We start from the raw sequence: 25,238 nt of genomic DNA on the forward strand, positions 1-25,238 counted from the left end.
CGTCCCAAATCAATGCCATTACCCAATCACCATTATTACTTCTCCAAATCTTTTACCATGCGTGATAAATATGAACTGTTTCACACCAATCCTGATGCTTTAACATGCTCCTGCACTTTCACAGAAGGAATTGTTTTATTTTGTTTTGTTTGAGACAGTGTTTCTTCTCTGTGTAACAGCTTTGGCTGTCCTAGAACTTGCTCTTGTAGACCAGGCTGGTCACAGAGATCCACCTGCCTCTGCCTCCCAAGTGCTGGGATTAAAGGTGTGTGCCACCAGGCCTGGCACACAGATTGATGTCTTAGGAATCATCTGACCTACGGCTCTTCCAAGCAGGCAGGCCAGGTCACTTTCCTTTCTTTGATGGATCCTGTGAGATGAGTCACAAGAAGTAGAAACAAAATAAAGGAGCCAGCATCTCACAGTATGAGAGGCAGCTAAAGTTTATGGAAAAGGAGGTCAAGGGTGTTGTGCACCAAGGGTCCACTGCAGTGGTAGAGGATTTACCTAACATGAGCAAGGCTCTGACTTTCAACCCCCAGCAAAACCCAATCCATGTTAATGGAAAAGAAAGGCTCAGATGGAAACAAGAATAATGTCATAATTACCTAAACAAGTATGAATCCTCTATACGCAAACCCTCTTTTGCAACAAAGGGTCAAGAAACAAGCATTTAAGAGAAGCTACGATAATAAGCTTTGGATAGAACTTTATACTGAGATAATTAAGGAGGCTAGCTCTGATTTGAGGGAGTATAAGTACAGATGAAGGGAAAGGGGCTGTTAGTTTTGATCATGAATTCCTACAATACTCTTGAATATTACCAAAGTCTGGAGAGATGGCTCAGAGTTAAGAGCACTGCCTGCTCTTCCAAAGGTCCTGAGTTCCCAGCAACCACATGGTGGCTCACAACCATCTGTAATGAGATCTGGTGCCCTCTTGAGGAAGAGACCTGGTCTGTTGCCCTCATCAACTCAGACCATGAAACCCAATATGGACAAGTTCAACAGAACTGCCATATCCGGGCTGCCCACACATGCTTCAGCACTGCAGGGTACACATCTCATTCATTTCAATTTCAAGTACATGTATTTTAACAACAATTTTTAAAAATAAGCTCTTCATAAGGGACTCTCTATCATCCTAGACTGCTTGTTTTGCTGTTTAAGTTCCTTGCTGGGGCTGGAGAGAGGGCTCAGCAGTCATGAGCACTACCTGCTCTTCCACAGGACCTGGGTTCAATTCCCAGCACCCACCTGGTGGCTCACAAACATCTTTAACCCCAGTTCCAAGGGAACAAACATCCTCTTCTGGTCTTTGCAGGCATAGGCACATCTGTGACCCATGGACATACAGGCAGGCAACACATCCATACACATAAAATAAAATTTTTCCTTAAAAAAAAAAAAAGAAGTTCCTTTTCATGTTTTAAGGTCTATTACAAATCTTTAAGAACTCAACTCATCTTTCCCCTTTGACCTTAGTGGTAAAGGAAGAATGATTTCTACATTTTCCCTGTAGAGACTCTGAACTGAGCAGTCTAGCAAGCTCAAGCTCCACCAGGAACCAAGTGGGCTTGCCCAAGGTCTCAAAGGATGGTGGCATCAGGGAAGAGGGCATTCTCAGCTACAGCCTTGGGGGAAGGGCAGTGGTCTCACAGTAGTTAGGTCAATATTGATCAAGCTGAGAACTCTGTGCAAGGCCATGTAGCAGGTATAAGCAGGTTCCAGCCAGACAGCCCAAGCCTGCTGCAGGAGCCTGACGAGACTGGCAGATGGCAAAGACAGCAACCTGTACTGCTCCCCTTTCTCTGAACTAGTCCTCCTTGCTCAAGTCTAGCTGTGCTTAGACTAGGCTCTCTTTGTCCCACGCCGATTACTGAAGGGATCCTCCAAACCTCTTCCCCACACCAAGCATCTCAGTTTGCTATCTTAGTGTGGAAGACAAAGCAGCATCTAGTTAGCTGAAGAGTCCAGCATGCCCCCACTTCCCCAAGAGCTCTTCCGGAAACACACTTTCTGACCATAGAATCTGGAGTTACGGATCAGGTGGTGGAAGAGAAAAAGGCAGGCCAGGAGTCTCTGTGTCAAACTGACTTTATGCTCACGGTTAGAAACCAGAGAAATCAAAATATCAAGATAGAGGGAAATTCCCAAGTTGATAAAATCACTAGCAATAAATTCCTTTTGCCTGAGAACCTGCAGTGTTTTATAAATTAAAAAAGTATAATTCTTCCCCCAGCAGACATCCTGCTACTAGCTTATTACTGCAACACTGCTTACAGAATGAGCCATTTTTCTCACAAGAGCATTCTTAGGTTCAGGGGAGGAAGCTGCACGCTGAACCAAGGGTCCTGATTCTGAATATTCCAGCTCTTCACATCATCTCATGTGCCTTTTCCCTGTCACACAACTTCACCCCTTAGGCCCGAGCGCTTGTGAAACTAGCCAACATTATTCCACCGTGCTTCCGTCTGGCCGGGAGTAGGAGACCCTAACCTGTGACCTTACGAAGTCCCAAATAACCTGAAGCACAATTTTCTCATGACCGCACTCAAGTTTCCACGCAGGCCTGCTCATCCCTCCTAGTAGCTGCCTCCGAACAGTCAACGAAATGTAATGTGATGGACCGGGACTTCTTTAAAAGTTGCTCCATCCTTCAGAAACACACATCTGTCCAGAAAAGCCTGAGACAGCCGAGGCTCCCCTCCTCCCAACACATTTTCTTCTTCGTTCAAGGTTTAACAGATCTGAAATAGTGATGTGTGGGAGATAAAGTGTGACAGAGAACACTTAAAGTTACCACAGGGAAGACAACCGAGGGAGACAAAGATCAGCAAAATCCTAGAAGCAGGATTTTGTGTGTATGTGTGTGTGAAAAGTTGGAAATCACCAATCCGAAGAGGTGTTCACAGCAGACCTTTCTTTCAGGGACAGTCCAGGTATCGTCAGGCACCCCAGACAAGGGTTAAGCACTAAGGTCAAAGTAGATGGGATCTTGGGCATGATAACAACGGTCTGAGATCCTTTAAGAAGGAAATAGGCAATTCTTGGAAGCCAAGAGCTGGAGGAGTGGGTTACGGTGAGGTAATGGAATCAGAGCAGAAGAGAGGGATACGATCTTTAGCTGAGGGAAATGGGAACTCTGTGCTGAGGTTGCACAGACTTACGGAGGAGTTGGGCGAAATAGAAAAAGGGATAAAGGCGGAGTCCATGGAAAAGGTTAGGGAGCAGAAACACAAACGGCGAGGAAGGGCAAACAAGGATGGACATTGTAGAAGGGGTCTAATGTGGAAAAGGTTCACGGCTTAGAGGGACAGAGGCAACAGGGGTAGTAAGTGTGTGGTGTGGGGGAAGGTGGAATCCACGGGGCAGAGGGAGGGGCTAAACAGAAGAGGAAACCAGAAAGCAGAGAAAACGACCCCGGCCCGAGGGAAAAGGGTGAAGGACCTCAGGGTGCAGCTCCCACCAGGAAGGCAGTTTTGTAGTCGAACCCAGGTCGCGGTAGGCAGTGCGGGACAGGGTGGCAGACGCCCCCCCCCCCCGGCAAAGGCGACTCATGCGGGAGGAGCCGCTTACCTCCGGGGGACCCTCGCGGAGGGGGTGCAGGCGGTCGGGGTCGGACTGCCGACACCGCCGCCTCAGCAGCAGCGGCCGCTCCCGGGTTCCATTGGCCGCCCGTGCTTCCCTGACAGCGGCCGCGGCGGCTGCACCAGGCCCCGGCTGCGGGGCTGCCCGCGGCGCCGCCTGAAGGGGCCTTCACGCTGCCTCAAGTTGGCCCGGACCTCATACGCAGGACCCGAAATAACAATTCCTCTGCGGGCTTCGATGTCAGAGTCTCCTGGGCCAGAGCCCTTCTTCCCGGGATCTGCCTTCCTGCTTCCCGGGCTGTCAGGACACTACCGATCCCATAATAATCGGAGAGCGGTGAGCTGCCCGAGTCACGCCTGTTCAGAAATAAAAAGGGGGCGGGGAAGAGCTATTTGGAAGCTGGGGAAGGGGCGGGGCAGCAGGGAGGAGCTTACCCTGGAAGGCGGGCCCTGTGCTTGAGGGCGGACCTAAGAGGCAGGCTTTGCTAAGGAAGCCGAGAGGGAAATACTGAAGGCTGGATTCACGGCGGGAGGGGGATGTACTGAAGTTTTACGTACTTCCACAAGTACACCAACATGCAAATTATATGCAAATAATTCCTTTGTATAAGCCACTGAGTCACTGTAATTGCCAACAGTGGTTTTTTCCCTCCTTCTCCTTATCCTACAGGATTCCCTTCGTAAATCAGCCGGCGGGACGCATGCTGGCTGAGAAAGAGAAGGGACCAAAGAGGAGGACAGTCACCCTCACTTTCCTTTTCCTACTCATCTTTAAAGACGGTGCCAAGAGTATGCCCCTGTAGCTTCAGGAATGGCGCAGTCCAACCGCCTCAATCTTTCACCGTTAGCAGCACTACTATGGGCCAAGGTTCTGCTCCCGAGGTCACCCCCAGCTTGGGTAGCCTTTGGCCTCCAGCGTCCAGCTGCCTAGACCTCAAACAGAGGCTGGACAAGCCCGGTTAGGAGAGGTGAGTGAAACGACAAAAGCTTAGAGGACATGCTACTTTTTCCAAACCAAACAAAATCATTTGAGACTAAACAGACATAAGCAGGCCCCGGAGACAGGCTTCTGGTGTTGGGTTTGTGATATTTGTGGTTACATTATTGAAAGTCCTCCCCTTCCTCTGAACAATGCCCCGGTGCCTTTCTAGGACTTTTCTTAGTATCTAAGGCCCCTTGTAGGGGAAGGATCTTAATATCCTGCTGGAAGCTGGTTGAACTAGATCTTGGATGCCATCTTCATTGTACTTACGAGCTGATTTGAGATCATTCAGCTTTCTTTTTCTTTCTTTCCCTTTCCCCTTTTCTTTCTTTACCGCACCCCCAACACCTTTTCCCTTTTTAGAGACAGTCTATTTTTCCCAGGCTGCTATTATATTCCTTGGTTTAAGCCACTGGCCTGTGGAGTAGCTAGGAATATATCCACATGTCCCCATTCTAGACTAAACTTCAGCTTCTGTATAATAAACTTCAGCTTCTGTATAATAATGACAATATTATTATAACAATATAGTAACAACAATATATGATGTAATAACATTTTCCAAGGTTGGAAGATTGGAGAATATGAAGAAAGAACTACATGTCTGTTACTGGAACATTAATACAAGTGATGAATGCCCTAGCTTCAGTATTTAATTGGGAGGCAGATAAAGAGCTATAGCTTGAGCAGGCTGAAAAGATGGCTCATGGTTTAGACCGCTTGTTACTCTTAAGAGGACCAACCCAGGCTCAATTCTTAGAACCTACAGGGTGGCTCACAACCATCCATAACCCCACTTCTGATCCCTGTGGGCACCAGATACATACATACATACATACATACATACATGGAGGCAAAACATTCATACAGATAAAATTAGAGCTGTAGCTTGAAATGCCTGCTCAACCTGCAGCAGGTACAAAAGTGGAACAAATGAAGTTGTTACTTGCTGTAGACCAAGAAAAGAACCTTGTTAAGTTGGCACGAAAGCCTGGCCGCATAGGGCATGGCAGAACTTAGGAGAGATATTAGATAGTATCCAGTGGGATTAAAAAGGAAAGAACATTCTGAGCGTAAAAAATTATGTGCTGAACAGTAGAGATGGGAATTTTTTCAGGTCATGAGAACAGGACAAACAGATAAAGGAGGCTAAAGGGGGAGCTAATGGAAGGGAATCAAGGAGCAGCAGGTGCCAGAGACACTTTACGGCTGTCACCATGGTGGGTTAGGACACATAGTGCTCGGTAAGCTTCTAATCATCAGCTCAAGAGGTTGGTGAGCCTGTGGTGGCTAGAGTTTAAACTGTTACACATTCCTTAAAGACTAGGACTCTATGGGGCCGCAAAACTAGTCTTTATTTTATTTGGTTTTTGGAGGCATAACCCTGGCTATCCTAGGACTATGTAGACCAGGCTGACCCCAAACTCAGAGATTTGCCAGTCTTGGCCGCCTACCTGCTTGGATTAAAGGATGTGCCATCATGCTGGACTAAAATTAGTCTTTAAATATTGTACAAAGAGATGTGACAGGCCAGACATATTAAACAAACAATACAAAATGGGGATGAAAGCCCCTTTTGGTTTTTGTTGTTTTTCAAGACAGGGTTTCTCTGTGTATCTCTAGCTGTCCTGGAACTCGATTTGTAGACCAGGCCGGCCGCAAACTCATAGACATCCACCTGCCTCTGCCTCCCAAGTGCTGGGATTAAAGGTGTGCACCATCACTGCCTGGCTGAAAGCCCTTTTAAAAGATTTATTTATTTATTATTTTTACAACATTCCTTCCACATATGCTTGCAAGCCAGAAGAGGACACCAGATCTCACCATAGATGGCTGTGAGCCACCATGTGGTGCCTGGGAATTGAACTCAGGACCTCTGGAACAGCAGTCAGTACTCTTAACCTCTGAGCCATCTCTCCAGCCCCTGAAAGCCCTTTTAATAGTAGGGTTTGTGTTCATTTGTATTTGCTTTCTGAAATGGGGTCTCACTATAGCCCAGGTTAGTCTTTATGTAACCCAGGTTGACTCTAAACTTGCACCAACTCAGCCTTCCAAATAAATGCTAGCATTATAGACCTAAGCCAGTACTTTTGGCAGGAAAAAAAAATTAAAGATAGGTCTCACTATGTAGCACTACATGGCCTGGAACTCACCATGTAGACCAGGACAGTCTCAGCTCACAGAAGTTGATCTTCATCTGCCTCCCAAATGCTGGCATTAAAGGTGTGCACCACCCTGCATAGGTGAGCTATGTTTGCTTTTGGTAATATATTTGTTACATCTTAGTATACAGAATAATGGGTTTTATTTATGACATTTTAGTTTTGTTGCTTTTTTGTTTCTTTGAGATAGGGTTTCTCTATGTAGCCCTGGCTGTCCTGGAACTTGCACCGTAGACCAGGCTGGCCTCGAACTCACAGAGTACTGACTCTGCCTCCCAAGTACTGGAACTAAAGGTGTACACCACCACTGCCCGGCCCAGGCTACATATATACTGATCCCCCCTCCTCAACCTCCTGGGATTTTTTTTTCCATTGGCAGAAAAACAAGACTTCAGGGATAGAATATCTCTGTTCAAACTGAGGATTTTATTTCAAAGGTAGCAACTTTTTGGAGCTGGTGAGATGGCTCAGTGGGTAAAAGGCTTGCTACCAACAATGACTGAGGGTGATCCCCGACCTATATAGTGGAAGGACAGAACCAACTCCTGCAAACTGTTCTCGGACCTTCGTATGCACTCCGTAGCAGATGTGTATGTGTGTGTGCAGACACACACACAATTGTAAAAAGAGGTAGCACTTTTTATAGCTATAGTCAGTGGTAAATTCTTAACCAAATGAGGCCATTCCTTAATGTACATAATCACATAGAATTAAGTCATGAGTAGAAAGTATATTTCACATTTTCTGTTTAGCTCTATGGCTCAGAGGTGTAAATGCTTTTGCATGTATAGCTTTGTCTTTCTGCTTTTATCTGGAGAGTTTGGGGTTTTTGTTTTGTTTACTCTCTGCTACACACATTCCAGCCTTGTTCCTACCTATATTTTGACATTTTAATTTATTTATACGGTACTGGAGATTGAATCTAGAGCCTCTTGCATGCTAAGCAAGTGCTCTGCCACTGGGCTCTCTCCCTTTTTGAGCTAGGTTTTCAATAAGTTGCCCAGGCAGGCACTGAACCTGCCACCGCATTTCAGCCACCCAAGCAGCTAGGATTACAATCAGTCCTGTCAGGTCTGCGCTCCCATGGCCGTGACCCTCCACGTCCTTTAACACAGCTCCTCCTGCGGTGGTGACCCCGGCCATCAGGTTATTTTGCTGCTACTTCACTGCTGTAATTTTGCTACTGTTATGAATCGTAGTGTACTTATTTTTGGAAACAGAAGTTTGCCTAAGAGGTCACGACCCACAGGCTGAGAAATGCTGTCCTAAAGGAAGGGAAGGATTTATCTTTGCAGTCTAAGAATCCATAGGAAAAAGTTGTATTTGTTGCTACAGCATCAAGTTGAATGTAGAAGCAGATATGAGATTTAGTGGGGCATAAAGAAGATTTGTAAAATTGTAAGACAATGTGAATTATTTCACTGATGTATTATTTGGGAATATCTACTTTTCAAAAGTGAATCAATTTAAAATATTTTAAATCCATAGGTTTGACTAAATTAATTTTTCTATATTTCCCTTTTCTTTTATTTTTTAAGCCTTAGTCCTATTTTGTGTTGTTTGGGGAAACAAACAAACAAAACAGGATTTAAGTTGGGTATGATGACTTCCCAGCAGAGGCTTTGTGAGTTCAAAGCTAGCCTGGTCTACATAGTGAGTTCTAGGATAGGCAGAGTTACATAAAGAGACCCTATCTCAACAAAACAGGATCTCCCTGTATAACCTAGCCTGGCCTCCTACCCCCATCTCCTGAATGCTGAGATCACGGGCTGGTTTCTTAGCTTCCCGTCAGTCTCTGTGTCAGTCATAAAACCATAGCACATTACATTCAAATCTCATTTTCAAATAGCAAAACCATGAGAAGTCTATCCAACATTGAAGTATAATATTTGCACTATTCTCTAAATTCCTCACCAATGAACCTTTTTATGTGTATGTGCAGGCGTTTGCTGGTGTGCAAGTATGTGTGCGCGCACACACACAGCTTGTGGAGGCTAGAGGAGAACGTCTGGTGCCGTTCCCTCAGGTGCCATACACTTTGGGCTTGTTATTTTTTGAGAAATCTCAGGGACCCTCTGATCTTCGCCTCCCCAGTGCTGGGTTATAAGCAACACCACTGCACCTGGATTTTTATCCTTTCTTTTTATAAGATTTATTTATTTATTTATTTATTTATTTATTTATTTATTTGTTTATTATGCACACAGTGTTCTGCCTGCATGTCTGCCTGCACACCAGAAGAGGACACCAGATCTCATTACAGATACTTGTGTGTCATCATGTGGGTGCTGGGAATTGAACTCTTAACCACTGAGCCATCTCTCACCTAGCTTTTTAAATGGAGATTCTGGAGCTGGAGAGATAGCTCAGTGGCTAAGAGCACTCATTGCTCTTAGAAAGGACCCAAGTTCAGTTCCCATTATCCACATAGTGGCACACAACCATTCTAGCGCCAGAGGATCTGATGCCGTCTTCTGGGACCGGCACAGACATGGTACACATAAGTACATGCAGGCAAAACACACATACACATTTAAAAACAATCTCATTTAAGACGCCAATGCATTTTATACTGTGACCACTGAAAAAGAAATGAGCATATGTGATATGAACTAAGAGTTTCGTGAACTAGGATCTGTGTGCAGCAGTCTCACACTTTGGGGCTTATTTCCCTTTTAGAAGCAATGTTTGGCACTCTTCTGAATAGATTTCATTGGCAGCTCACAAGTTTCCATAACCCCAGTTCCAGGGGATTCGATGCCTTCTGACCTCTACAGGCAGCAGTATGCACACTGTGCACAGACTTCCAGAGGCACAACATCCATAGACACAAAATAATATAAACAAAACAAAAACCACCGTATTGTGAAGCGCTAGGGACAGCTCAGTGGTTGAGAGTGCTTGCTGTTCTTATGGAGGACCAGAGTTCAGTTCTTAGCACTGACTTCAGATGTCAGGTGGCTTAAAACCACATGTAACTTCAGCTCCAGAGGGAATCTGACACCCTCTTCTTTTATCCACAGGCACCCGCACACACACACACTCACACATGGTAAGTGGTAAACCTAAGGTTGGCATTCATGACCTTTCCAGTAAACAAATATCTCATCTTTACTAAGTAAATCTATATGTACATGTGTGTGTGCGTATGTGTTTGAGACAGGTCTAACTAGGCTGGTCAAACTTACTTTGTAGACCAGGCTGGTCTTAAACGCAGAGATCCACCTGTCTCTGCCTCCAAAGTGCTATAATTAAAAGTTCATCACCATATGTGATTGACACATGCATAAGTACAAAGAGAGACAGAGAGAAAGAGAGCACATCTATGTAAGTCCTAGAACTCACTTAGTATTCTGGTATTTTTGTAGGAACTTCTCTATACTGATTTACATAGTGGGTAGCTTGCCTCTTTTCCTTTTGTGAGGGATTAGGGTCTGAAACTGAGGCTTTGTGTGTGCCATGCAAGTGCTCTACCCCTAACTGTACCCCCAGCCCTGTCCTCCATCCTTAAGAGATATTGTTGGCTCAGCCCTAACTGGGCTTCTTTTCCCTCAGAGCTCGGGGCTCTATGCCGAGGTGGTAGGTGACTTTCAGGAACCTGTTTTCACAGCAGACACACAGACAGACTCAGAGGCTGTGATGGCACACACGAGACCTGCTCAAGCCAGAGATCTCTCCCAACGTGGATGTGGGGGTGTGGGCACAAAGTCTCACTCCCCACCAAGAAGCCATTCTCAAGTGACAGACAGCGGCTGGTAGAGGGAGAACCCCTTCCTTCAGGGGAGTAACACTGGTTCTACCAGCCACACTCTGGGCAGTAATCAGTCAAACAAACTGGACTCCATGTGCTTTTTGCTTAAGAGAGAAAGAAGATGAAATTGGGAGGTTATCAAGATAGGGGAGGAGTTGAGGGCAAAGAATACAATATATTGCACGAAATTCTCAAAGAATAAATAAAACCATTATTGTTTTAAAAAAGATAAAGCTGGTCAGTGGTGGTGCATACCTTTAATCCCAGCACTCAGGAGGCAGAGGCAGGCAGATTTCTGTGAGTTTGAGGTCAGCCTGGTCTACAAAGCAAGTTCCAGGACAGTCAGAGCGGTTACATAGAGAAACCCTGTCTCAAAAAGCCAAAAAAAATAAATAAATGAATATAAATAAATAAACGACAAAAGAGCTGGTGGGGGGAGGGGAGGAGGCAGTGCAAGTCTTTAATCCAAGCACTTTGGAGGCAGGCAAGTCTTTGAGTTCAATGCCAACCTAGTCTACAAAGTGAGTTCAAGGACAACTGGGGTTACACAGAGAAACCCTGTCTCAAAAACACAAAAAACAAAAACAAACAAACCAAAGGCAAAAGACTGCCACGCTACAAGATGGTTGAGAGGGCAGAGGCACTTGACACTGCTTACTGAGTTTGACTCTTAGGACCCACATGGCAAAAGGAGAGAACTGATTTCCCAAGTTGTCCCCGACCTGTACTCACGCACTATGGTATGAATGCACTGACACGTAAGAAAAACACAATTAAAAAATAAGCCGGTGGTGGTGGCACACGCCTTTACTCCCAGCACTCGGGAGGCAGGGGCAGGTGGATCTCTGAGTTCGAGGCCAGCCTGGTCTACAAGGGCTAGATCGATGGCAGAAGTCAATGCTGGGTCTTTCTTGATTGCTTTCCATCTTTCAGATGCTCATTGATCCAGCTGGGCTGCTAGCCAGTGAGTTTCAGGGATTCTCTTATGTCTGCCCAGTCCCCCAGCAGTGAGGTTAGAGGTGTGCTGCACTGCCTGGCTTTTAGGGAGATGCTGGGGATCATTGTAAAGGGGTACTTAATTGACTGAACCATCTCTCCAGACCCCAGGTTACAGCTGACATAGGATATACAAAGCAATAGATACATAGGATAGACAAAGCAATTTTTAATAATCCATGCAAATCAGGCTAGTAAAAGGGTTCAGCGGGCAAAGGCACTTGCCACCAAGCCTAACGACCTTAATTCACACAGCTCTGTCCCCCCATGCCACGTGCCCTTGCTTCTACTGGAAGCTTCTGCCATCTTCACCTTTATAGGCCTGACTAGCTCATGCTCGCTCGCCCCTTCATCGCTGCCTCCTCAGATCACTCAGCCCACTTGTCCCTATATTCACCATGGGGGCTTGCTGTCTGGTCCCTCGATGCCCTATGCTGTCCCCGCTTTCTGAGTCAGCAGGGGTTCCCATTGCATCCTGCTTACGTCCTCTAGGAAGTCCTTCCTGATCCCTATCTGATCTGCATGCTGCCCCTCGGGCTTCAGGGGCTCTGTGCTTACCACTCAGGAAACTGACGCTATGCACATGATTGCTTGTCCGCCTTCCCAACTAGAAAGGCTAAAGACAGAGTCTAAACAGACCAGTGCTCAGTGCCCAGCACTTCAGGAAACAAGGGGAAATACCAGAGTCACATTCACAGACACATACATGATAGCACAGATCAGATCAAGAGCTCTCTCTCACCTAAGCTTAGCATAATGCCGAGCTCATCAGAAAGCAAGGGAGAGCACTAGAGGAAAGTGTAAGACATTATGCCAAAAGCTACGCAAAAGGTGAGTGATGACAACGAGGAGTGGTGTGTAGGAGAACCAGGTTCCCAAGGACACCCACATGAGCTCTGTCAACAGCCAAACCCATAGATTCTATTTAGATCCTGGACTACTAATAAGCCTGGACTTCCCCTCACTTCAACCCTGAGCCTCCCACGTGGTGGGCATTCCGTACCACTAACTCTGGGTTCTCAAAAGTGCCAGCTTGTGCCTAGGTTGGTGCATGCCCTGGTTCCTGGGAGAAGCCAGTGGAGAATTATCTCTAGTTTAGGTCCTTAGGATTCTTGGAGACTGACAAAATATGCACCCCAAACCCCAAAGTACAAAATAGATGAGTACATGAGCTATCTCGGACAAGGAGGCATCACAGATTTAGATACCCAGGGTGAGTCAGAAAACATAAAAATCCCAACAAATTTAAAAGAATTGGTACCAAAGACACTTTCTGTGTGAAGAAGGTTTGTGAAGAAGAGGCTGTATTTTAGAAAATATGTATCAGGGGACTGGAGAGATGGCTCGGTGGTCAAGAGCACAGGCTGCTCTTCCAGAGAACCCAAATTCAATTCCCAGCACCCACATGGCAGCTCACATGTCTGTCATGATTAATGTCTGTAATCCCAGTTTCAGGGGATCTGATACCTTTACACCAATGCACATAAAATAAAGTAAATTATATCAGATTATTCTACCTATTAAAAAGTCTTAAAGTTATTTTAATTGTGTGTGTGTGTGTGCATGTGTGCAGGTACCTAAAGAGTCTGGAGATGTAGGATCCTCTAGAGCTGGAATTTAGGCAGTTGTGAGCCACAAAACTGGGCTGCAGGAACTAACATACTCCTGAACCATCTCTCTGTCCCCTCCCCCTGCACCCTGCCCAACTCTTGCTTTGTGTGTATTTGAGACAGGGTCTCACATAGCTCTGGCTAGCCTAATATTCACTATGTAACTAAGGTTGGCCTTAAACTTCTGATCTTCCTGTTTCTACATCCTAAACGTGGGATTGCAGGCATGTCCCCATACCTTGCTTTGTTTGGTTAATTTCTGAAATCGTCTCACACTTACAGCCCAAGTTAGAACTTACAATATAGCCCAGACTGTCTTCAACCTTGTAATCTTTGCCTCAGACTCCCAAGCACTGGAATTACAGGCATGAAGGCACCATATTCTCCTTCAGAGACATTATTTGAACATTAATGATAAAGTTGAGAATCAATATCAAAAAGATTTCAAAATGTAAATTTTGGGTACTTGGAAATTTATAAAATTTTTGAAATAACTCATAAAGCACTAGGGCCATAGCCAGTGGTAGAGCACCTGCGAAGTCCTAGGTGCGTTCACCCCACCACATACACCAAAAAACATGTCATGAAGGGGGCTGTGGAGATGGTAGCAGAGGGTAAAGTGCTTGCTTGTGTGTGAGAACTGGAGCAATCACTGGATGCTCTTCTGGAGATCCTGAGTTCAATTCCCAGCAACCACATGGTTGCTTACAACCATCTGTAGTGAGATCTGGTGCCTTCTTCTGGTCTGCGCAGAACACTGTATGCATAATAGGTAAAATTAAAACATAAAAAGAGAGACAGAGCGAACTGGAGCAATCAAAGCTTGAGGGGCATGAAAGCCAGCCTGTAATCCCGGCATGGAGAAGGCAGAATCAGGGATTTCCAGACTAGCTCAAAACAGGAAATGCTGGGCTCAACAGATATTCTTCCTTGACATGTAGGGTGAGAGCCACTGAGGAAGACACCTAATTTCAAGCTCAGCCTTTTACATGTGTGCACACATATGTAATATACATACATACACAAAGTCATGAAGGTAATTTAAATATTTGAAAAATTAAATAATAATGAAGGTATTATTATACAGCACAGAAAGCCTCATGAGTTGTGGGAAGTGGAGTTTTAAAATAGCTGGGTATGTGACACATACCCACAATCCCAGCCCTGTGGAAGCTGAGGCAGGAGGATCACAAGTTAGGGGCTGGTCTAGGTTACACAGACTTCCAACATCATCCTGAGATATATACCATGCCCAGAACCTGTCTCAAAACAAAACAAAGCCTGAGTATGTATCTCAGTGCTCTGAGTACTTGTATACCATGTGACTTCCAGCCTTCGCTAAGCGTGGAGGTTCATAACACAGAAGAGAGCCTGAAACCAGCATGACGGGTGACAGCTGTAATTTCAGCCCTCAAGACTGTTATGAGTTCTCTCCAAAAAACCAAGCCAAAACAAAACAAAAAGCTATCCTGTAACCATAACAAGCTGTCTACATTAAGATATTATAAAAGGGGGGGCAGGGTATATATGTAGCTCAGGGGGGGCAGGGTATATATGTAGCTCAGGGGGGCAGGGTATATATGTAGCTCAGTTGGTAGAGTTTGCCTAGCATGCATGGAACCCTGGTTCCAGCCCAGCATTGCATAAGTGGGCATAGTAGCACATGTCTGTAACCTGGCACCTGTAAAGTAGTGGCAGATGGATCAAAAGGTCAAGGTGATCTTCAGCTACATAGTTATTTAGAGGTAGCCTGGTGTAGGAGGTCCTTCTGTTTGTGTGTTGCTTTCATTGGTTAATGAATAAAGAAACTGCCTTGGCCTAGTTTAGGTAGGCAGGGAAAACAGAACTGAATGCTGGGAGGAAGAAGAGCAGAGTCAGGGAGAAGCCATGGATCCTCTGCCTGAGATGGACGCTGGTTACAATCTCGGGTAAGCCACTGCCACGTGGCGATACACAGACTAATGAAAATGAATTAAACTAATATGTAAGATTTAAAGCAATAAGAAGTCAGTGCTAATGGCCAAGCAGTGTTTTAATTAATAGTTTCTTTGTGGTTATTTTGGGTGTAAGCTAGCCAGGTGGCCAGGAAACAAACAAGCAGCCTCTCCACACAACAGTAGCCTGGGCTACAAAAACAAAAATCCAAATGTATCTTTAAAAAGAAGAAAAAATAACTATATGGAAACATAAAATCAAACTTTAAAAAACAGGAAACACTATGGATAATTAGCAAAGTGGAAAATAAATGATAGGGTCAACAAAGCCCATAGTAGCACCTGAAAATTCACAAGAAAACTCTGCTACAACTGATCATGGGTAGGGTGGAAAGGAAACTAAAATATATTAACTTCATGTTTGAGAACAACACTGAGCTGTGCATGGTGGGGCACTCTGGAGGAGGTGGAGGATCTCTGAATTTGAGACCAACCTTATCTACACAGTGAGTTCCAGGCCAGCCAGGGCTATATAGTGAGATTCTGTTTCAAAGAAAAAGATATATAAAATGTGCACTAAACTGGAAAAATGACTCAGGAGGCAAAGTAGTTTATAGTTTTTAAGTAATTGGAACCAGTAGTTAAAATTATGCCTACAAAGAGCTGGGCACAGTGGTGTACATCTTTAACCTCAACACTTTAGAGACAGAGGCAGATGGAGCCACACAGAGAGGACTGCAGGGATACACAGTGGACCCTGGCATGAAACAAAATAAAAAAATTATTCCCACAAAGAAATTCCCATAAGGCTCAGATGGCTTTATAAGTGAGTTTTATCAAACATTCAGGAACAGTTCATTTCAATATGATGTAAACTCTTCCATAAAGTAAGACAAGAGGCAACGGTCCCCAACACAGGGTGCACAGACCAAAAGGACCATCTAGGACCATCTTAGAAACCTCTTTAGAAATCTTACTAAAAACAAAGGCACTCATATACAAGAATGTTCATAGCAGCATCGTGTATAATAACAAAAACTTAGAAACAGCCCAAATGTTGTTCAACAGGTGAATGGCTAAGTTGCGTTCTATGTGCTTGCTGTGGTATTATACAGATGAAAATGAATGAATCATAGCTATTACAACGTAGATGAATCTTAGAAACAATTTTAAGTGCAAAAGAGCAAACTTCAAGGGACTAACAGAGTACAACTTTTTGTAAAGCTAAAATACAAGCAAAACAATAATACATTCTTAAAGAATATATACACACATGGCCAATATACATAAACAAGTGATTAATGAGAATAAAATTAAAGACAGTGGTTATCTCTAAGAAGAGGCAGGGAAGAGGGGCATAAACCTAATAGTATGTTTAATGTTTCAATGTATAAGTTGAATGACGGGTCATAGGTACTCATTTCATAATTTATAGTACATATTTCTTTATAGATATCAAATATTATTATACTTTAAAAAAAATCTGCTCTTGTGGAAATAAATGGACAGATGAGTGATATCTCCCTGAAAGAAAAATCTGTATTTCTTGGGGAAAAGAACCAAGATTCCCTGACAAGAAGCTATCCTGTGGAAAGACAGAGTAGGTCCTCAATTAACATGGGCTGGCTTCCTGCTGTCCCCAAGGATGCATCTGCAGTGTCTGGGTCCTTCCCGCTGGTGCTCCCTGATTTGCAGAATCGGTACCACCTCCTCTGTTAACCTAGCCTAGCCCCACAGTCCTGGCTAGGACCTGACACACGGACCACAAGAGACTGACACCTGGTGGATGCAGACATGTACTCGAAAACGGGACACCAGACTGGTGGGTAGGAGGTAGGACTGAGAAAGTAAAATGCAGACCATTACAGGAGCTCTGCCTGTGAGACAGAGGTGGAAACGCTGCCATGTGAGAAGGAAGAGACTCTGGAGAGAATGGCTTCCTCTGTCCTTCCCAGACTACAATGAGATAGGAGTTACCGTGAGAGAAATGCAAGACTCACAAAAGCAGCAGTCCAGCTCACCTCAGCCTAGCAAGCTACAAGACACTTCCAGCAACTCTCCACGCCACCCCGTCTCCATCTGGGGAGTCTGTGTTGTGAGAAGGCCTATTCCACCCTTTTCTCCAAAGCTGGTCTATGATGTGTAATAAACACATTAGCATAAACATCTTCCTGGCCACACTAGTTGGTCAAGGATAGACCTGACCCAGGTTGGTTTAATCATGGTAAATCTTTGGGTTTTTGCTGGGATTCCTGACACAATAATACCCTTTTTTTTTTCTGCTTAGATATAATAGTCAAACACAATCCTAGGAGTGCTGGCAGCGGTTAAGTGGTCTGAACTAAGAATGATTTTACATTAGGTGAAGCAGTGAGAAACATACTGAGCAACCAGATCAAGCCTCACCTGGAGCCAGTACCGCATCTTGACTTTCCAATTTCATAAGCCAATAAATAGCTTTTATCTTGAGTTCTAAGTTTTCTATGATTAGAAGCCAGAGTATCTCTACCCTACACTCACATTCACCCTCTCTCTATTGCCCCCAGGAGAGCACAGGGATCTAGGTGGGAAGGTCATTACAGATTTACTGCTTGTGCTAAAGTCAAGGATTGAGCTGGAAAGGTCTGAAGCAGCCACCAGGCACTACACAAGCCAGGCCAATGGGCTCCTTTAGGGAAAGACTAGTAGCTGAATGAGAAGCAGGTGCTGAAAAGGGTCTCTACCAGGCAGGCATGAACATAGCCATTCTTCCACACACACACCTGTCATGGGGGTGTTGCTTTGGGGTCTTTATGCTCATGGGTTAGGGAACTTTGAAGTACATGACCCTTTAACCCTTTGTTACCCTGTGCTGCAGGGTCAGCCTCTCCCTTTATCATCGGGAGAGCGTCCTTTTGAATTCTGCCCCTGATAACACTCACTTTTGAGGTGATGAGAGGAATCTTATCTTCTGCGTCTTTGGCTGGCTGGGCACTCAGGCTCCTTTCTCCTTTGGACACAGTGCCATCTTCCTGACCTTGAGGAGACACTGCTTCCTTCTCAGCTTCACCCACTGGCCCTGCTCTTTCTTGTCTCCCAACTAAGTTGTTTTCCCTCTTTGAGCCCCACGTCTCCCAGAGTGACCTTGGCGTTCGAGGAGAGTTCACAGCAGCTGCAGGTGTAGGCTTCTCCGGAGCAGCGTGTCTCTCCCCATTCCCAGCTGGCTTTTTCCGAGGGCGTCCCCGCTTCCTTTTTGCTTCACTTACTGTGTCCTCTGTCTCTTGTTTCACTTCTTTAACTGGCGGGTCCTGTCCACTGGCTTCGCTCAGAGGCACTTCAGCTGTCCTTTTGACACCCTTGTCATGGGGTCGTGGGTCACCACTTATGCCTCCCTCCCTGTTCTCTGTGCCTCGAGGCAGAATGAGTGCCCTAGGTGGAACTCGCCCAGCCCCAACCCCAGGTCCAGGTCCAGATCCAGGGGCAGGCGCAGGTCCAGCTCCGAGCCCAGGCCCAGCTCCGAACCCAGGCGCAGCTCCAAGCCCAGGTGCAGCTCCGAGCCCAAGCCCTGGCCCAGCCCCGGGTCCGGGTCCAGGCCCAGGTCCAGGTCCAGGTCCAGGTCCAGGCCCAGGCCCAGGCCCAAGTCCAGCCCCAGCGCCTGATAAAGCAGGAACAGGTGGTAAGATCATGTTAATGATGGGCACACCTGCCTGGGGTCCCCCAACTCTAGTGGGCAGAGGCAATGTAGCTACTTTGAGAGTGCCTGAAGGAAGCTTAGAAGTCAGTATGGGTGTAAGTGATTGTGGTGCTCGGGGAAGGAGCATAGGCAGTCGGGCCACAAGGGCATTAACTTGAGGCTTACTGGCTGCTGGAGCTGAGCTGTCAATCACACTCTTCTTCCGTTCTCCACGCCCTGGGGCTTCAGTCCCAGCTCGGGCTTCTAGCTCCTTAGGAGGCTAAAATGCCAATAGAACCGTAAGAAGTTATAAGGACTGTGGCGAATACAGGGGCTGGAGAAATGGCTCAGGGGCGAAGAGGATTTGTTGTTCCTGCAGGAGATCCAGATTCAAGTCCCTCACACACAGAGTGGCCTACAACAGTAACTCTAGTTCCAGGGGCCCTGACATCCTTTTCTCCCCTTAAGCACCAGGGCTCATGTGGTACACATACATGCATGCAAGCAAAACATTCACGCACATAAAATAAATAAATCTAAAATTCACTAATAAAACAAGGCTGAATACAGGAGAAAAAGAAGGAGCTTGGTGTACTAGTCGTGAAAGGAGGTTCACGTTGGGAAGGGTACACTAAAACCCTAGGCCGCAAAGTCAGAGGCATCAGCCGCTTACCTGGGCTGGTCTCTCTGGCTTCTTAGGACCTCCACCTTCCTGGTTCTCTACACCGTTCTTGGATTTGCATGACGACCGTTCTCGAGGGGCTCTTTCATCCTCTTCTGCAGAGGCAGCCGATGGAAATAAAGCAAGCGTGAGGAGAAAACTAAGGTATGGAAGCGAACCTGACTGCCTGGGACAGGCAGGAAAGCGGCTTAAAGGATGTCTTAAGAAGCAGCTCCAGGGGCTGGAGAGGTGGCTCAGAGGTTAAGAGCACTGACTGTTTTTCCAGAGGTCCTGAGTTCAATTCCCAGCAACCACATGGTGGCTCACAGCCATCTATAATGAGATCTGGTGCCCTCCTCTGGCATGTAAACATACATGGAAGGAATGTTGTATATATAATAAATAAATAAATCTTTTTTTAAAAAAAAATAAATTAATTAAAAAAAAAAAGAAGAAGCAGCAGCAGCTCCAGGACGGGCTGGGCTGATAGTTCAACTGGTTACACACTGGCGACGGAAGCATGACTGGAGCGCCACCTGGCTTGCACACCTATCCACCCACATAAAAGGGATCCCCGGGAAGAGAAAGCAATCCACGCTGTGTCTACCAATGTATTCAGGAAGGCCTTCAGAGCTGAAAATGATATCACTGAACAATGGTGTGTGCCTGTTCAGAGGTTGAGGCAGGCATGCTAGAGCCTGGGAGTTCTAGTCCATCTCTGACAACACAGTGAGACTCTGCACCACCCACCTCCAGGGAAAAAAAAAGCTCAAAGTGGCTCAAGACTTCTCTGACAAAAGGGGCCCACCCACCAGCAAGCCCGCCGGCCTTAAGCACATGAGCATGCGCAGATCGGGCAGAGATGAGATGCTGCTGCAGCAGGTAGCGGGCGACCTGAACAATGGAACTGAAGGACCGTTTCAGGATCCGCTCTGCCCAGTCACAAGTCAGGGCACAGGCTGCCTCAACCAGTTCATCCCGAGGTGCCGGGGTTACTTCTGGGCCCATTTCTGGCTGGGGTGGAGAAAGACATGCTCAGTTAGATCACTACGCAAATGACTTGTCCCTCCCCGGCCACTGAAGAGAGCAGAACAACTGAGGACACAAGTAGCTCCTACCCATTCAGACCTAGAAACCCAAGCTCTCTTCCTCCCATGCTTCCGCCACAGGGAAGGTACATGGTCCCCCAGAAGCAATGCACAAATGACTGTGGTTTTCCAGCCATCAGAACACGTCCTAAAGCCCACGGTCTTTTACCTGGGAGGGAGAAGTCATTACTTACACCTTCAGAGCCCTTTAAGTCAAGTCCAGGCAATGGGGGCATAGATACCAAGGTCTTCCTTCGGATGCCACTGTAGCAATATCTGATGCAAGTTAAGGAGCAAACAAAACTGGGGCTCTTCAAGCCTCTCAGGCAAGTTAAGCTGCTTCTGTATGGCACCTTTTCCTCCCCAGGTCCTCCAGTCTTAATCTCTCAGTCAAGGATACTTGGATTGGCCCCGACCGCCGAGTCTTCGGGCCTTGATGTCTGGGAAGATCTCTCTGATGATTTTACCAAAGTTGGCTGTGCTGAGTGGGCGGCAACAGGCAAGACTCTCACAGTACTTTCTGAGTGAGGAGGGTAGAGCGAAGCTATTCAGAGAAGGCTACTGGTGGGCTCCAGAGGGTTCCCAGCGACCAAGTGTGGGGAACCCTTTAAGAGCTCACACTCTAGTAAGGCAGGAGGAGCTTCAGGGGTAAGGGTATAGTCCTGTGCCCAACAAGCCGGGCACCACCTTCTTACGCACCGATAGGCATCATAGACACTCTGCTTTGGCAGACAGGTGTCCATGTGCTCTTCCAGGTGGTTGCGGATCCACCTATAGGCATACATATATTCCTCATTGCTAAGTATGCTTGGTTCTGAACTGTAAGACAAGAGAAAGGGATATATACACTTCAGCAGTGCTGGACCAAATCAGCTAGTCCCAAATCCACCTCTCTCTGCTAAACCAGTCCAGCGCAGGACACCAGCTATGCATCGCCTACTTTTTAATTTTTTTAAAAGATCATTGTTATGTGTCTGTTTTTTTTCCTTTTTGTATGTTTGTTTGTTTTGTTTTCATTTCGTTTTGGCCTGCATGTATGAATGTGTGCCACATATGTGCCTGATGCCCATGGAGGTTAGAAAGTGGTATCAAGATTCCCAGAAACTGCAGTTATGGACAGTTGTGGGTGCTGGGAATTGAACCTGGGTCTTATGTGAGGGTAGCCAGTGCTCTTAACCCCTGAGCCATCTCTCAAACCCCACTCCTCCTTTTTGACTCATCACAGTGAGACTCAAAATCAGACCCTGTGACATTTAAAACATTAACACCAGGTTACCTTTTATCTCCAGCGCTGGGCCCTGAGGGCAGCTGAAGGTAGAGGTAGAGCTTGTCGTTGTCAGAGAACTTCTGTACTTCTTGCTGAGACAGAGGGAACAGAGGTGGAAGAGGTGAAGGACCCAGTGAGTAATCTGACGTTGACCATAAAGTCCAGCAACTCTTAAGGTCAGGTTGTCAGAATGAGAAGGGACCTAAGAAATGCCTTGAGGTTGAGGGTTCACTGTACTGAGGAACCTTGGGCTTCCATGGAGGGGAGGGGGCGGGGTTTGATCTGATCAGCCTACAGAGGTCGCAGCAGGAGGAGGTCTGAAGCTCCCCTCATCATTGCCACCATCCCCACCACCACCCTCAGCAATTCCGCTTCCATCGCCCTTGCCCAACTTGCTTACCAGAATTCCCTCTACTTTGTTCTGCACGGCCTTGCTGTGGGGAAGAAGAAAAGCTGGAGGTCACAAGCTTTCCCCATCCCTTTGATTGCTAGAGACAGAAAAAGGACCCAACTGCTACCAAGACCACAGACCTTGCCTGAGGGAGGAGTGGAGGCTAACAAGGACCTACAGCTGGGTCTGAACAGGGTTTGGAGGCAGAGCCCATTACTTACGAAATGGTACCTCGGAGCCTCTGAAGAAGGGTGGTCGGTTCCCCAGTTTCAGCACCACCTTGGGGCCTTGCCCCGGCCTTGGGGCTCTTAGCATCAGGTTTATCTTCTGCCATCCCAGCATGAGGATTCACGCTTGGAGAAGACAAGACCCGAGAACTTAACTCCCACCAAGCTTCTTTTCCCCTGAACCCCAGGGCAATCCTGCTTCTACCCAGAAACGCAAACAGAAGCAAAGCTTCCCCCAGTGGTTTTCCTCACCACTAGCCCTCTCTAAAATTAGAATTATTATTCCGTTACTTTGTCAGGCCCTTCTAGACCCAAAGCGATCTCTGACATCTCCACTCTATATGCCCCACCTTTTGAAGTCTCTCAAATCTGGCAAACTGCTATGGGAAGAGATAGGAGTGGAGGAATCCACGTTAGAAAGAAATCTTATAATTTCTCTCAGTGCTGCAACCGCCCCCACACCCCCCGAGGGGGTTAACAATAACGACAAACCAAAGTTCTCCGAGATTAGACTCTTCGCCATTGATTTTGCCTGGGAGGTCAGAAGGGATACGAACATACTCGGCCCTTCCAGGTTTGAAAAAAATTGGGCCCAAGTTCTCATTACTGAGTCTCGCCACGGCTTCCCCCGCTGCCCCCCTCGCCGCGGCGCGGACCCTACGTCATCCCACGACATCCCACCCCGTGGCGTCCCCACTCCCCCCCGAGCCCCTCCATCCCATCCCCTGGTGCTGGTCCGGGCGAGGGAGGGGGTCTCGGTCTCCGAACTCTCGAGACGCAGCGCAGGAAACCCTGCGGGGAACCGGGTCCCAGATTCGGGCACGTGCGCACGGGTGAGGAGCTGCGGAAAGCTGGTCCTGCTGGCACCCAAGTGCTGTCGCCCCTCCTACCTCGGAACTGTCACCTTCCAGCACGGACATTAGATAGGTGAGAGAGAAAGAGAAACTAGCCCCTTGGCTACCTTCGCTCCAGCCCAGCCCCACGGTGCCCGGCCGGCGGGCTCGTGCGTTGCTTTTATTTTCCTTTTTCTGAATGGTTGTGCCAGCTGCGATCTGCCTGGATACTCGCGCGGCCTACTCGGTGATTGGTCGTTGCAGCCACCAAGACGAAGGCAGTGAAAGTCTGCCTGGTAACAGAATCTGATTGGTCGAGAGGGGAGGGAAAATCCAAAGTTAGTCTTATTTGAGTCAAGAGGGGGAAGTCCAGGTTAGGTTTCGGTTAAAACTGGGGTCGGTTAGGCCTGCGGGTCCGGAGAGGGTTCTTTTCTTAAAGGGGCCGCAGGATGAAAGCCCGAGTGCCCGCTGCGTCTGGAGCGTCTGCTCTTGTGCCCTCTGATCCTGCGCTGTAAGGTCACCGAGAAGACGGATAAGGGAACGAGCGAGGGCCTTAAAGACCTGCGTAGAGGGTCCCAGAACCGCGGAAGGGAGTTACGGGGTAGGAAAGTGGGTGGCTAGGGGTAGCTGGGGAAAAGGTGAGTTTAAAATGTTCAGGAGGTTGGTAAAGATCCTCATTACTGGGGGGTCGTTAGGACACGGAGGAATCTAGAAAAACAAGTTACTTTGGTTGTGCGAACCGAATTTCTTTGGTTTCAGGAATTGACATTGTTTCGCTAAAATTGGGGAGCTTTACAAAATGGAGTGGCCACCGGGCGGTGGTGGCGCACGCCGTTAATCCCAGCACTTGGGAGGCAGAGGTAGGCGTATCTCTGTGAGTTCGAGACCAGCCTGGTCTACAAGAGCTAGTTCCAGGACGGGCTCCAAAGCCACAGAGAAACCCTGTCTCGAAAAAAACAAAAACAAAAATATGGAGTGGCCATAGCTACCATGTTTAATTTTTGCTTTTGGTGGTTAGACCTGCCCAAAGAATCACTGGGTGATTTTTGTTTGTTTTTTGTTTAAAGCATTGCTAGAAAATGATGACTAGTGATGGTAATTCATCATAAAATCCTGTAACTCCTTTTGGGTATAAAGCCAGTTGAACCATTCTGTTTGCCCCTCTTTTTTTCATCCCCCGGTGGCGGACAACCTCAAACAGCAGGCTTCCTCCCTTCCACAGGGAATCTTCAAACCTTTAGCAGCTGTACTACATTAAATGAAAACATTTTCTCTATTGTTAGGCATGCTCGTGCAGGTTTGTAAAGCACCTCCATGTTAGTTAAGCAATGACAACTCCCAGAATTAAAGTAACTTACTGCCAATTCGTTTCCCAGATCCTTGCCTTGTCCTCCCTTTTACCCCAGTAGCCCACAAGAGCTGTTTACTGGTGGCCTGACTCACCCACTGCACACCCTCCCTCCCTCGTAACTGCTGACCATTGGCCACAAAAGGAAATTGTGTAGGCGCTTCCTCCTTTCCCTCCTCTGCCCTAAACCAGCCGGTTCAGGCCCTCACACCAATGACACCTCACCCCACCCCTCTGCCGGTTTTCCAGAATGAAGCCTGTCTGTCGAGCCTCTCTTTAGTCCTCCTCTCTGTCTGCTCTCCAAGCTCATCTCCTTCCTAGGAGCTGTATCCCTGTAGTTACCCAGTTGGTGAGCACCGGAACTTTGATTACCCCCGCATGAAGAAATTTAGTACTGTGGCACCTTTCCCTACAGAGAAGCCTGTGCGTGATAGCTTATGCGTCTTCACCCTCTGAAGGTCTGTCAGGATCCTGATGAAAGAGGCACATGCCGAGTTTCGCACCTATCTTATGTGGTCATGCACTCCATCCACATCAACAGTCTCTTAAATGAATGCATTTTGTTCTGCAGCAGAGATGGGACGTCCCAAGTCATATGGCCAGTCCTGACCACAGTGTTTTGTAAAGGAGGTGGTTCTTGTGGTCTCATTCCCTGCAGCCTGGGGCCCATTTCCTCACTGTAGAAAATGGGGATGAAATATTTTTTGGTTTTTCAAGACAGGGTTTGTCTGTGTAGCTTTGGAGCCT

General features: G+C 46.9%; 2 protein-coding genes across 7 annotated transcripts in view; both read right to left on the reverse strand.

Moving 5' to 3' along the window:
• Pi4kb (phosphatidylinositol 4-kinase beta) overlaps positions 1-3,909 on the reverse strand; it is a 35,977-nt gene extending 32,068 nt beyond the window's left edge. The window contains exon 1 of one of the 2 annotated variants that reach the window (XM_050124536.1): positions 3,579-3,909. The gene's annotated coding sequence lies outside the window, so the exon portion shown is untranslated. The remainder of the gene's footprint in view (positions 1-3,578) is intronic. The other variant, XM_050124537.1, reaches the window with a different exon arrangement.
• An 11,722-nt stretch (positions 3,910-15,631) lies between these two features.
• Rfx5 (regulatory factor X5) lies at positions 15,632-24,578 on the reverse strand. Of its 5 annotated transcripts, none has more exons than XM_050124668.1 (11): positions 24,502-24,578; positions 23,272-23,449; positions 22,305-22,436; positions 22,093-22,126; positions 21,702-21,784; positions 21,125-21,244; positions 20,826-20,945; positions 20,620-20,701; positions 20,150-20,351; positions 19,350-19,453; positions 15,632-18,956 (listed from the first exon to the last, which is right to left on the reverse strand). In XM_050124668.1, exons 3-11 carry the CDS (start codon positions 22,415-22,417, stop codon positions 17,790-17,792), a joined length of 2,025 nt encoding a protein of 674 aa, XP_049980625.1. In that variant the 5' UTR covers positions 22,418-22,436; positions 23,272-23,449; positions 24,502-24,578; the 3' UTR covers positions 15,632-17,789. The 5 variants fall into 5 exon arrangements, with proteins under 5 accessions (XP_049980625.1, XP_049980624.1, XP_049980623.1 ...); XM_050124667.1 differs by having other exon boundaries at positions 23,201-23,449; positions 24,502-24,577; XM_050124666.1 differs by lacking the exons at positions 23,272-23,449; positions 24,502-24,578 and adding an exon at positions 22,661-23,010 and having other exon boundaries at positions 15,632-18,658; positions 18,863-18,956.
• Positions 24,579-25,238: the final 660 nt, after the last annotated feature.

The sequence above is a fragment of the Alexandromys fortis genome, unplaced genomic scaffold, assembly GCF_014885135.2.
Source record: "Alexandromys fortis isolate MF-2015 unplaced genomic scaffold, M_Fortis_MF-2015_v1.1 scaffold_218, whole genome shotgun sequence".
Classification (NCBI taxonomy): Eukaryota; Metazoa; Chordata; class Mammalia; order Rodentia; family Cricetidae; genus Alexandromys; species Alexandromys fortis.

Coding starts and splice junctions, on each gene's coding strand:
- Rfx5 (XM_050124665.1), bottom strand. CDS start 22,986: ATGTCGTGGGATGACGTAGGGTCCGCGCCGCGGCGAGGGGGGCAGCGG. Junction 22,437..22,660: donor GATTTGAGAGACTTCAAAAG/GTGGGGCATATA, acceptor GTCTTCTCCAAG/CGTGAATCCTCATGCTGGGA. Junction 20,946..21,124: donor AGTGTCTATGATGCCTATCG/GTGCGTAAGAAG, acceptor CTCCTCACTCAG/AAAGTACTGTGAGAGTCTTG.